This window comes from Garra rufa, chromosome 20 (assembly GCF_049309525.1).
Source record: "Garra rufa chromosome 20, GarRuf1.0, whole genome shotgun sequence".
Classification (NCBI taxonomy): domain Eukaryota; kingdom Metazoa; phylum Chordata; class Actinopteri; order Cypriniformes; family Cyprinidae; genus Garra; species Garra rufa.
The window spans coordinates 839,220-853,806 of NC_133380.1; the positions used below are offsets into that span (position 1 = coordinate 839,220).

Genomic DNA, 14,587 nt, shown 5'->3' on the forward strand with positions numbered 1-14,587 from the left:
TATGAGAACAATTTCACATCGGAAAGTTAATTGAAGCGGAACAAAAAACGGTGGTAGCAGGTATAAAAGTTATCAATGGATAAGTTTGTGATAGTGAATAAGATCAATCATTTTTTGTCAATTTAGTTTTTTTTTTTTTTTTGCATGTAGTTTGAAAAGTGACAAAATGACATCAGGGGTTCAACCATAATTTTACGAAGCTACAAGAATACTTTTTGTGTGAAAAAACAACAACAAAGATAATTACTTTATTCCACAATTTGTCTCCTCTGCATCACTCTGCTGTTGTTTCTTATGTATTTACACACTCATGCTGTCAAACTGTTGTATAAACACAATATCACACTTGTAGACATGAGATATGGCTGTATATCGGTGATTATCTACGGCACTCTGCCTCACGTCTTCTTGTGTGATATTGCTCATATATTACATACTACTCTATTTATACAACAAAAAGACACATAATAGTGCACAAGTATGAAAATTGGGATACACCCAGCGAGTCTTTAGCATGATTCATTAAAACAAATTAATCATCTCCGTCCTGAGGACAGATCAGACTGTGTGTACAGTGAGTGAGATGTCAGGAGTGATTTTGGGGACGACACACCTGTCTCACCCATTCTATATGTCAGTCGGTCGACGTGGATATGAGAAGTGCCTCACATTAGGATTTCACATGTGTAAGTTCAGAATTCTGCCCACGCTCCATTCCCTACAGTATTTGCTGTTATTATGTGTCAGCACTGAACTATTTATCTGTCATCGTCTTGCTCTCCTGCCTAAAATCTCATTAAACGAATGTGATGTTAACTCAACTCAATGTGTCCATCTGAACAGGGCATTCAGAAATTCTGTCAGCCCAATTCACATCTCTGTCATCTCACCAGCGTCCCGCGTCTGTAGAGGATGAATACAGGTAAGTGACCATCACCGCCCCTGAAGGAGGAAGCATGTGTTCTGTCTGTCTCAGTTCTGTTGCAGGAATGACATTACCTGCAGAACACACACATATGTAAATGGAGAAAGACATGCAATGGTGCTGGGCTCGTGATATCGACGACGTCTCCTTCCCATCTCGTTTCCTGCTCTGCGATGCCTCACTTCCAGCGCAATGAAGCAAGCAGATACAACAATGCAGACCTGAAGCAGCGAAACAGCTCAAAAAGAGACGGCAGGCAGAGAGAGAGATGAGGAGAGGCGAGAGCGAGGAGACACACCGCGACCATGACACCAAGCGTAATTGAGTCTCTTAGTGGCCGGAGAGGCTTAAGCCGGAGCCGTCTGCCTCCATTCGTGATCACTGAGGTGAATCCATGCGGACACACACAGGAAGTGAGGAAGCATGTGAGTTATGAGGGCTTCCTGCTCCGGTTCATTCGCCTGCGATCACTGCAGTCACAGGCAGAGCAGGACAGCGAGGACCTCTCTTACACAGACGATATCTGCTCGTTTCAGTGACTGCCACAAAGATCCACCTCAGGTGAAGAGTTCAGCATCATCTCTGGTACACAGAGAGAGCAAGACGAGCTCAACTTTCACAAATCGCACACGCTGGTGCAGGCAAAGTCACTCCACGTAAGAGCGGGAGGTCACGAACGCTCGTTCAGCTCCAAACCCTGAGAGACATGCAAAGTGAATCTAATTTCTGCAGCTGAAGAGAGAGTCACGCTCATGTTCTCAGACTGCAAAGAGTCGCTGGGTTTGCCAAAGTCTGAGTGACTTTCATGCCATCAAATTTCATTTAGGAATCTAAACTAACAGTCATTTTGTTGAAATAACTAGTACTTCTGGATGCGTGGATGGATGGATGGACTAGTCATTCTGCTACACACTTCAGACTCATTTCTTTGCTGTTGTCTGTGAAAGTGCTGTGCTTTTATTTAAATAAGGAAACTTTTTGTAATGCCGGTTTATTATTGTGATACGATCACTGTCAGATTTTAAACAGCACGGAAAAATGAGCTGCACTTGGTTTGTGGATTTTCAAGCTTCTTCAAATTAAGGAAACTCCAAGTAGTTCCTTTACCTCTAAAACAAACTGTGAATTGTTCAGTATGGCAGAGAGACGCTTTGATCCCAGGAAAAACAGCTCAAGAGATCACCATGAGAACTCTCTATTCGACGGCTATCCGCAGCCGGCTAAAGTGAATTTGAATTGACTGGTGTGGACTGCAGCGGCTCAAGAGGAAGATGATTTGATTCCGATTCCTGCGGTGACCATTAAGCTATAGGATTTCTGAAAAATGAAAAGTACAAATCAACAGCTCATCCATTTTCAAGGAACGCTATCATCTTTCCCAATCAATACAAACAGGCTCAGCGGATCCTGCACGCAACAGACACATAAAGAGAAATAAAAGCCATTTAGAGACGCCGCGCTCACGTTCAGCCCTGATTCCATTTCAAAGAGATGAAGAAGAGTTAACCACATTGAAGTGCTCAAATCTTCAACTTTAATAGACAGGACAGCGTAGAACAGTGATAATACAGGGTCGACAGTAACCTCATTCGTATTTCCCGTCCAGAATGAAAGATATTAAAAGGGTTAACAGATATGATGCATGTACAGTCTACACTCCTGAACAAAATCTTAAGACCGGGGGAAGCATTGCAAATTTTACGCATTTCGCGCTGGTGGATCATAACAGGGTTGTAAGTACTGCTTCAAAATGCCAAAAGAAGAAACAGGAGGAAGACACAAAAAATAGAGAGTAGGCAATTTATTGAAAACTGCATTTAAACTCAAACAGGCTGTTCATCAGCTGATCAAAAGTTTAAGACCATAGCCCAAAAATAAACCCACAACAGAACTAAAAGTGTGAAAAAGGACTCAGTAGTGAGTAGCCCCACCGTTCTTGTTGATCACTTCAAACACTCGCTTCGGCATGCTTGATGTGACTGTTTCCTGGAGGCTGCTGGGAACGTTGCTCCATGTGGTGAAGATGGCTTCACGAAGGGCATCCACAGTCCGGAACTGACGTCCGTTTTTGTAAACTTCCCTTGCCATCCATCCCCAAATGTTTTCAATGGGATTTAGATCTGGGGAACACGCAGGATGGTCCAAAAGAGCGACGTTATTCTCCTGGAAGAAGTCTTTCGTCAGGCGGGCGTTGTGAATTGCAGCATTGTCCTGTTGAAAGACCCAGTCATTACCGCACAGACGGGGACCCTCAGTCAAGAGGGATGCCCGCTGCAACAGATCCACATAGCCAGCCACCGTTTGACGCCCCTGCACAACCTGAAGCTCCATTTTCCCATTGAAGGAAAAAGCACCCCAGATCATGATGGAGCCTCCTCCACTGTGCCGCGTAGAAAACATCTCCGGTGGGATCTCCTTGTCATTCCAGTAACGTTGGAAGCCATCAGGACCGTCCAGATTAAAGTTTTTCTCATCAGAGAATAAAACTTTCTTCCACCTTTCAAAAGCGTTGGAGGAGAAGTGGCCTTTGAAGACGTTTTTTGTTCTTGAAGCCCTTCTCTCGCAGATGACGTCTTATGGTTTTTGGGCTGCAGTCCAATAAATTGCCTACTTTCTATTTTTTGTCTCTTGCTCCTGTTTCTTCTTTTGGCATTCTGAAGCAGTACTTACAACCCGGTTATGATCCACCAGCGCGAAATGCGAATACTTGCAATGTTTCCCCCGGTCTTAAGATTTTGTTCAGGAGTGTATGTACAGTCCCCAAACGTTAAAACAAAGCACAAATAACACGAGTCAACATCTGCACGCAAATAAATCTACAGCTAGTTAAAGGTTTCTGGGTGTCTGGACAGTCTGACCAATACCATCGATTCAGTATGATGTAGAATTGTATTATCTGAGAGAATCATGCTGGCCATTTATTTAGCGTGGAACTCCTGTCCTGTTACTCGGAAGGCTCGGCTGAATACAGATAAGACTTCCTTAGACTAACGATAAGCATTCTCTAATTGAGAGAAATGATGTAATATCGATCTGCCGTACAGCCCCACGGCTGTGACATTTACCAAAGCAGCAGCGGTCGACTGCAGAGAGACGGAAAATGGCGCGGCTTGTCAGAGCGGGGGGGCATCGACACGAGGAAACTTGCAGGTTTCGCACAGTTACATAATTATTAGTCTTAAAAAAGGCTTTGTGCACTACAACATTAATGCAGGCTGGTATGCAATGCCGAAAACAATGCTTATATTAACAATGGAATATTAACATTTCTTGCATCATTTTACAGTTCAGATTCGATTACATTCAATGCGTGTTCAAAGATCACTCACAGAATTAGAATCGAATTCAGGTTTTAGTCTAGACAGATGAATAAACTCAAGAAGATACGCTTATTTGCATATGGACATGTAATATTTACATCCTGAATTGCAAACGCCCAGAAGAACAGCCCAACCACAATGGCGTCATCAGTGTCAGTTTCGAACAGCAAATGTTCTGTTAGGGTTCTTCTGGGTTTTAACACTTTAACCTCTTATCAGATCGTGCTTCAAAAGCACTCCTGTTCATACGGCCTGAGCGATCTGAAGCAGAAGTTGATCTGTAAAATGGCAAACTAGTCCATCCGATCCACTGGTGACCCACTTGCCAAAAGCGCTCTTGTCGAGTCTCTGACAGTCGTGCTCGCCCATTGTTTTCGATTCTCAAGTGGTGCATTCAGATGGAAATTAAAGGCTGGTGGCGCTGCCATTTAGCAAGGGAGTCACACAGCGTTCGATGGCCATCTCTCGTGCCCTGATGTCAGATCTCATAGCTGGAACTGCATGTCAGGAGTCATGGCTTAGAGAGGGTTATTACAACAGGGAGAAAAGGGACGCTCGTGAACAGATCTCACATCTATAATCATACGCTAGAAAACATCGGTGTGCAAACGGCTGAAGAAGCCTCACCTTGATCGCGCCGTGTTCGTGTGAGCAGCCCGTGAAACTCAAAATGCCAGACAGACAATATGGCCATTCATACCTAAATGGGTAGGATTGAATGCCAGTGACAAATGACCTAATATGGCTTGTGACAACAGGACAAATTAATCAAAAGCTACCAGCATTTTGAAACATTTTGTTACTAAACTTATCAGGCACCTTTAGGACATGAACCGAAGGACACTTATCCACTTGACGAGACCAGTACAGGTACGCTACAGACATTTAGGACATTTAGTAAGAGTTACGAGCATAAAATCCAGCATTAAATGACCAGCAGGTGGTGCTCAGCCGCTCTCTGGTCATGCTGCTGATGTTTCTGGACCAGTTGGGAAGAAACAGGAGAAACTGTAAGTTGTGATAGAGACTCCAAACTGTCATCAGGAATGTTTTTGTCTCTCTTTCCTAATCAGTCTGGCCAATTTCAGGTGTTTCTATGGGTAGCCGTAGTCTTCAACAGCAGAAGAACAACAAGCAAACTAGCAGATGGTGCGTGGCATCTAATGAAGGTCTGTGGGTGTTGGAATAAATCTGAATCTAATGCTCCTGTCCTACCTGAGCCAAACCTGTTTTTGCTCAATTCTGTGGGAAAAATACTACAGTGAAAATGATGGGAAGATGACACATCCACTACAGTTTCATTTCACTTCATTAATAAAGCAACATGTATATGAAGATTATTCATGACTATCAGGCCAGAAAACATTAGTTCACAGATGTTTTGTTTTTCCACAGGTGTGTTACTCTGATCAACTGCTTTTCCTAATGCAGATTCCATAAATCACATCAAGCCGAACACATCCATCTCGATACACGATACATAAAACCATCCACCACATCCGACATCTGCTGCTTCACGTCACTGAAGCTCGTAATTCATTATTTTGGAAATACAGCTCAAAACAACAATGCCTGATCTACAGATAAAAACTAGGGATGGGCATTTTTCAAAAGTATTGCATTTGAATATATAGTTTTTTATTAAGTTTTTTATTAAGTTTTTGTCACGATTTCTGAACAAGCTTATAATCAGGCATTATACACAACAATGTTCTACAACAAAGTTACGTTATATCTCAAGGTTTTATTTTGGTTAAAAACGTGTGTAAATAAAAACAAAAATACAAATAAAAAACTAAATCTTTCAACCTCAAGCTGAGCAAACCAAGCAGACTGTGACAGACGGAACATACACTCGAATCTGCCTCTATTTATTGTGTTTATATGGTTTAACATGTTAATGCTAAGAAAAACAATCATATCCACATGCTCGGGTGGAAGTTTGTTCTTCAGTCCGATAACATGAATGTGCCCAGACAAAGATAAGAGTGTTCTAACAGTTTTGTAGTGCTTTGTGTAACTTAAATCACTCTCCTTCGTGGAAACTTTCAGGAAGCATACTGTATATGTCTCAAGATCATTTGGTTATCAGATAAGCTCTCGGCTCACAGCTGCGCTTAACGTTACTTGCAGTCGTGAATGCAGTGACGGACAGCCAGTCGTTCCTCAGTCGACTGCTGTGTGGATTTCATGTGATTTCTCATTGTGCAGGTGATATTATGATTAACCAGTTCCACTAATTCATTTGAAAAAGTAAGTAATTAGAAAATTAAAAGTAATTAGCCTACATTTTGTAAGATTATTTAGTAATATCATTTTGATCAAAGTAATTCCAAACTTCGCGAGGCAGACGGCGACATATTCAATCAACTTGTCAACACGCTCCACAGCGCCACCCAGTGCATTTAGTTAGATTTATCATGGATTCCCTACATTTAAAACACATAGTAAAATATTTTTAGAATAATAATTACAGACCAAATATTTGAATGTTCAACTATTTGTGCACACCCCTAATGAAAACCACAGAGAAAGGAGGCCCAGTCACACTCTCTCTCACACACAAACCCACACAAACCTCATTCTGGGCCACTCGCTGCTGAAATAGACGCAGATCATTTTACATCATTGTAATAATATATCCAACTACAAAACAGCTTCCACAGCCAGGTAAAATCAATGGTTGATCTTAGCCAGAATACAGCAGTTATGAGCTAAAGATAAACAGGCTCCAAATACTGTATTATCAAGGAAAGGGACATAGATCAAATTGGATTTCTCTGTTTGGTTAAAACAGATATTTTACCCTAACTGAAGACAAAAACAGATCTCTCTGAAATGTCAACAGCTACCAATCTGAATAAATCATCCAAAAAAACATTGTTAAACTGACACCGTGTCTATTTATGACGTGCTCACACAATTTCGCTTTGTCGCGTCCAGTGTAGACAGACTTTAGCTGTTGCGGCGTGTCCGGTGTAGACGCGGTGTAACACTTTATCTTCAGAAAGGGTCATTTCTGCATCTTACAGATACTTTACTGTAAGAATGTTAGGACAGACCCGATGATTCAACGTCTTAAAGATCTTCCATTTAAGAGGACAAAGTGCTGCGGCTCCCCGACATCCACCTGCGCTCGACAGTTCTGTCGTGGATGGAGCTCAAAGACTCACACAGCTTCATCTACAGTTTAGTGTAATGTAGAAACACATCCGCTTAATTACAGACATCACATTTGCTTTTCTAGATACACTTTTCTCTACATTATCCAAACATCACATGGAGTTTTTCATTTCTTGCCACAGCTGCTTTTGGTATTCATGCAAGAGGACTAGAGATATTATGTACTATCTAGAATGGGTTATGTATAAGTATTATGCCACAACTTTCAATTAACTTCTCAGTTAAACTGCTTAGGGTTAAGAGATCAGATTGATAATTTAACCCTGTTGTTTATATGCATCTTTTACCCAGTGATACCAATAAATAGTAATTAGGCTCATCATTACACCAAATTATTATGAATTGAATAAAAAAAACTTGACAGATCAGATAATTTCCAATATTAGCACATAATAAATTAATAAGTCAAATTAATTAACAAATTAAACACTTCATTGTTTATATTGTGGCAAACTGCATAGCTCATTACTTTGCTCCATTCTAATAAATGTATACTATAAGACATGACAATATTAACATATTATAAACATTCACATCGTGATTTTCTATAAAGCTGCTTTGAAACAATATGTATTATGCATATGTGTATTATGAAAGCATGACTACTATGAAAGCAAAGCACTACTGTGACTCCACAGACGCCTGAGAACATTACAATCCCATCAACACTCGCATCAGTCTAAGTGTGACACCGTAACAGCTGATTTGCATTGCATTTCGAGTCTAGTCTTTCAGCAAATGTGGTTTAGTGGGGTTATTTTCACGAGTCTGCAGTGATCTGAGCCCGGTTAGTCTTTGTGAAGAGCGTCATTCATGTTCACTCATTCGAGTCGGCGTCTCTGACACTCATTTAGCCGTAAACGACCATGAAATGTGGCACATAAAAGCTCTATTGTTTTACAAAGGTGCGATTCTGACACATTACACAGGTGATCAAACACGGCACAATCATTTCAGCGCAGCACTGAGAGCCATTCGGAACGGCAACACACACACACACACACACACACACACACACACACGCATGTTGGGTTTACATGTTTTATGGGGACATTCCATAGGCGTAATGGTTTTTATACTGTACAAACCGTATTTTCTATGGCCCTACACCTACCCTACACCTAAACCTAGCCCTCACAGGAGATTGTGCACACTTTTACTTCATCAAAAAAACTCATTGTGCATGATTTATAAGCCTGTTTCCTCATGGGGACCTGAGAAATGTCCCCACAAGGTCAAAATCTACTGGTATTCCATTTGGTCCCCACAACGTGATGTATATCAGTGTATAATAAACGCTGTTCTCACCCAGCTGCAGCTCCATGACGCTCATCTTATTTTCAGATGGATAGAGGATCTTGGGAGGCTTGTCAGTCAGCGGTGCTGTACGAGAAAACAAACAACAAAGCAAATGATTAGTTGCATGTCAGTGCTGTCCATCTGTTTTTGATAGAGCTGCAGAATTACACATTCAATTCTAAACGACAGTAATTTGGCAGGACATGTATTTGACATGTATAGTTTGGATGTCAACAAAAATAGAGTAAATCACCCATTGAAAGTAAATTGAAGCTTCATATGCAGATTAGGTATCATATGTATTAGGTAACTCCATATTCCACCCCATCTGACATTTACTCATTCTCTCAACAGGTCACAGTGGACAGGCTACTTTATTTTGATCTCTTCTGTTCTCTGACAATATATTTCCATAAATATGGCCATGTGTATCGGTAATGATCACCTACTACACTTATCGATAATAAAATGAAAGTTATACAATAGCAATAAATTTGATCTTGTTAAAACATTAGTAAACTTTTGCATGCAAAAGCTAAAATAAACTGACACATCAGAAATGATTCATCATCTTTTCCTTCCAGTGACAGTGATGTTTTTCAGACATACTACATACAAAAATCAATATTATGTAAACTTTTACATTATATTTTTGATATCAAAACACAGTCGTCAGACATAAAACAGCATCAAAACCATAGATATGGAAAACTGTGTAACATTTTGGAATAAAAATGTCGAACCATGAAGAGGTGATAATGACTGTCAAGCTTTGGGGTGTTGATCAGCTCCATCTACATTTTGATGATCATGAATAGTCTTTTTTTTAGCTTTTTGTTTAAAATGTTGTTTGTTTGTTTATTTTTTTTATGAAACCTACTTTGTTTATAAAAAAAGAATGCATGAATTTAGAACAAAATGTTTTTGTTTTTCAAGCAGATAGGCCTACTCTGTTTTTTTAGAAATCTTGGCTAACTGAAAAGTATGAGCATGAAAAGTATGAGCATGTCCAGCACTCAATACTTAGTTGGGGCTCCTTTTGCCTGAATTACTGCAGCAATGCGGCATGGCATGGAGTGGATCAGTCTGTGGCACTGCTCAGGTGTTATGAGAGCCCAGGTTGCTCTGATAGTGGCCTTCAGCTCTTCTGCATTGTTGGGTCTGGCATATCGTATCTTCCTCTTCACAATACCCCATAGATTATCTATGGGGTTAATATCAGGCAAGTTTGCTGGCCAATTAAGAACAGGGATACCATGGTCCTTAAACCAGGTACTGGTAACTTTGGCACTGTGTGCAGGTGCCAAGTCCTGTTGGAAAATGAAATCTGCATCTCCATAAAGTTGGTCAGCAGCAGGAAGCATGAAGTGCTCTAAAACGTCCTGGTATACAGCTGCGTTGACCTTGGACCTCAGAAAACCCAGTGGACCAACACCAGCAGATGACATGGCACCCCAAACCATCACTGACTGTGGAAACTACACTGGACCTCAAGCAACGTGGATTCTGTGCCTCTCCTCTCTTCCTCCAGACTCTGGGACCCTGATTTCCAAAGGAAATGGAAAATGTACTTTCATCAGAGAACATAACTTTGGACCACTCAGCAGCAGTCCAGTCCTTTTTGTCTTGAGACGCTTCTGACGTGATCTGTTGTTCAAGAGTGGCTTGACAAAAGGAATGCGACAGCTGAAACCCATGTCTTGCATACGTCTGTGCGTAGTGGTTCTTGAAGCTCTGACTCCAGCTGCAGTCCACTCTTTGTGAATTTCCCCCACATTTTTAATGGGTTTTGTTTCACAGTTCTCTCCAGAATGCGGTTATCCCTATTGCTTGTACATTTTTTTCTACCACATCTTTTCCTTCCCTTCGTCTCTCTATTAATGTGCTTGGACACAGAGCTCTGTGAACAGCCAGCCTCTTTTGCAATGACCTTTTGTGTCTTGCCCTCGTTGTGCAAGGTGTCAATGGTCGTCTTTTGGACAACTGTCAAATCAGCAGTCCTCCCCATGATTGTGTAGCCTACAGAACTAGACTGAGAGACCATTTAAAGGCCTTTGCAGGTGTTTTGAGTTAATGAGCTGATTAGAGTGTGGCACCAGGTGTCTTCAGTACTGAACCTTTTCACAATACTCTAATTTTCTGAGATACTGAATTGGGGTTTTCAGTAGTTGTCAGTTATAATCATCAAAATGAAAAGAAATAAACACTTGAAATATATCAGTCTGTGTGGAATGAATATATACATTATACAAGTTTCACTTCTTGAATGGAATTAGTGAAATAAATCAATTCTAATTATATGACCAGCACCTGCATACTAGAAAGTGGGCCAATTTAGTCTCAAGGAGTACTGAAATAGTTAAAAGTATACTACTAGTACAACAATATTTGTATACTTACTACATAAGGTATACTTACCAATATACGTGAACTTTACCTAAGTATACTTAATATAATAAACTTGATAGTATACTTCTTTTTGGTAAGGGTAGTCAGGGCTCATGCACGGCTGCAGAGGTACACAGGAACCCGGGCCTTCAGACGGCCAGCAAAAATCAGATCGGTCTGGGTCTGAATTCACTCGAATGAGGAGTTTCAAGAGCAGTGGATAAATACTGTCATCTGAATCACTGCATGAGTTCAGCAGTTTCAATGCTTCCAAAACGACAGCTGGATCTCAAGGTCAGATTTTAAAAACTGGAAAACTCCATAAACTGCTGTTAATCTGTTTTGCCATCACCAGGATAAACACTGACTGGGGTTTGTGGTCTCATCTTCCATGAGAGAAATCACTTTTTACTTTCTTCATTTCAGTGATGTTCAGAGAGTAAGACGCCAGTTGAGTTTCTCCAGCATCACTGGGATGTGTTAGTTAATATGACAGAGCTTCACCTTTGTGAAATTACTCTCCTCCATTCGGCCGTAACGATGACAAATGCAGGGACTGTCTTCTGTACTGTAGTAAAGCACCCAGGATGACTTACAGTAACCCACAGCAACTCAGATCAGATTTGACACACAGCTTTTGTCAATGTCTTTATTTTATGTTGATGTGCAACCACGTGATCCTAATGAGCTTTTTTCACCATGAAATATGCATTGATTATTTTGTTTCATGTAAAACCGCACAGATAGATTCGGTTTGCATGAGCTTCTGTTCAACAGCCAGATGGAGACACATTTCGATTTGGCACGAGGGAGCAACCAAAAAGAGAAACTGAGAAACGCAGACAGCAAAAATAAACTCATTCCAGAGTTTTCAAGTGAGAAAACAGATTTCAAGCATTTGTAGCAGTTCGAGCCGCTGCACGCGGTAAACTCACCAGCTGCGTTAAGATAAAAGAGTGAATATGTGCGTGCGAGTGTTTGCGCAGGTGAAGTGAACGACAGCTGCTCTCATTTCCGTCTCGGCGAAACTGAATTTAAACCGTGGGAATTTTGATGAAATGTAAACCGTCTGATCGTTCATCCAAAATCCAATTTCTGCTCGGGAGAGGCCGCCGGTGACTGCTGCGTATTTGGGATCATTATTCTGCACGAGAGGTTCAAGAGAAAAAATAATGAATCGCTGGGCGAGATATTTGCATGGCTGTCTCTTCACAGAAAGTCGTCTTCCCTCTCTCTTTGTCTCTGTCTCTCATTAGCTCTTGTTTCCTCAGAGATTAAGTCTGTCCTGTGTGTATGTGCTCAGCGGGCACTTTATTAGATACACTTCTCTAATGCTGCCACGGACCCCTCGTGCCCCAGAACAGGCCGAATTCAACGAGCGGCTTGAACCACTCCACAGAGACGCTGACATGCTGACGTAACAGACACGTGCACGAGAGGACCTGAGTTTATCGTCATGTGCTTTAGATGATGAGCTTTATGACCGGGTGTAGCTTCAGCAGATGAGAGCATATGGTCAATAACAGTACACACCGAGGACAGAGGACAAACCAGAGCATAGACAACATTCTCATTCAACACAAACAGAAAGGATGGAGCTGATTTCTGGCTATTAGACTGAAGATTTCCGACTAGCTATGCTCTTTAGACATCGGCTAGTTCTATGTCATTTCAGGCTTGTATTACTTAACTATATCTTAACAATATCGTATGAATATCTGAACAAGCAATACATATATACTGTATATATATATATATATATACACATATACACGACCAGAGTTGGCAAAAGTGCACACATCCTTCACTCAAGTAGAAGTACAGATACTCCTGTTTAAAAATACTAAAAAAGTAAAAGTAGAAGTACTGACTATACATTTTTCCTTAAGATAAAGTAATGAAGTATGGGATCTGACATGTACTTAAGTAAAAAAATACCCATTACTACTACCTGTTTTAGTGTCACACTGGTGACCTCACATTATATTGATACATTAATACAAAATAACTTACATTTAAAATTACAATTTTGTTAGATAATGGTATAAAAGCTGAACAACCACCATGTAGAACAAGGCAGAACTGGGGCAGATTCCAGGCTGGGAAATCTCAAATAATTCAAAATAATTAAAGATTCTCTTTTGAACTGCACCTTCACTTCCATTTTCATTTTCAGTCTCTTCTTTGTCCATGATATCTTTCTGCATGAGCCTGGTTTGAAAATGAGCCTGGTTTGAAAATGTAAGAAGTAGAAAGTACAGATATATGTATAAAAATGTAAGGAGTAGAAGTAAAAATAGTCTGAAAAATAAATAGTGAAGTAAAGTACTGATACCAGAAAAATCTACTCAAGTACAGTAACAAAGTTATTCATACTTCGTTACTTCCCATCTCTGTACATGACCCGTGCTGGCAGAAAGCACAGGGGCTAATTTTGACCTAAAAGAGTGAAAAATTGAATTTTTGTCAAATTTTGTGAAATGTGAATGTGAAAACAAAAACAACTCATTTTTGAAAATGTGCCCATTGTGACTCAAGTCACATACAAAAAAAAAGAACAGAACAGAGCATTTTCTTTTATCAACACTTGAATGTGGGTAAGTTTAATGAAAAAGCAACTTTTTATACTGTTTAGTGTTTGACGATCGCTCTTGCTTCTATGTGAGCAATGCTTCGATTGCTTGGATCAGGAGATTCTGTACCATCTCAGAAAATGCGTAACAGCGCCCCCTACCATATAACACTGAAAACACGGATTTCTGGACAAGTCTGTCAACGGAGGAAAAAGAATTAAAGAATACACTATGATTATGAATTATTGGACCTAAAACCTCCACAAGTAATGACCTAAAACACAGTCTAATACTAGATGGCTGCTCTGTAAATTCGTCATCATCAGTTAGGAACCTAGGCGTCCTATTCGATAGCAATCTCTCCTTTGAAAGCCACATTTCTAGCATCTGCAAAACCGCATTTTTCCATCTTAAAAATATATCGAAATTACGACCTATGCTATCAATGTCAAATGCTGAAACATTAATTCATGCGTTCAAGGGTAGATTATTGTAATGCTTTATTGGGTGGTTGTTCTGCACGCTTAATAAACAAACTCCAGCTGGTCCAAAATGCAGCAGCTAGAGTTCTTACTAGAACCAGAAAGTATGACCATATTAGCCCGGTTCTGTCAGCACTGCATTGGCTCCCTATTAAACATCGTATAGATTTTAAAATCTTGCTAATTACTTATAAAGCCCTCAATGGTTTAGCTCCTCAGTACTTGAACGAGCTCCTATCGTATTATAGTCCTTCACGTCCGCTGCGTTCTCAAAATTCTGGCAATTTGATAATACCTAGAATATCAAAATCAACTGCCGGCGGCAGATCATTTTCTTATCTAGCGCCTAAACTCTGGAACAATCTACCAAACACTGTTCGGGAGGCAGACACACTCTGTCAGTTTAAATCTAGATTA

At 40.4% G+C, this 14,587-nt stretch overlaps 1 protein-coding gene across 2 annotated transcripts in view; it reads right to left on the bottom strand.

Annotated features, from left to right (window-relative positions):
- il1rapl1b (interleukin 1 receptor accessory protein-like 1b) overlaps nt 1-14,587 on the bottom strand; it is an 84,567-nt gene that overhangs the window by 40,268 nt on the left and 29,712 nt on the right. For both annotated transcript variants that reach the window (XM_073826051.1, XM_073826050.1), the window contains exon 4: nt 8,737-8,811. In XM_073826051.1, coding sequence (XP_073682152.1) covers nt 8,737-8,811 — 75 coding nt within the window. The remainder of the gene's footprint in view (nt 1-8,736; nt 8,812-14,587) is intronic.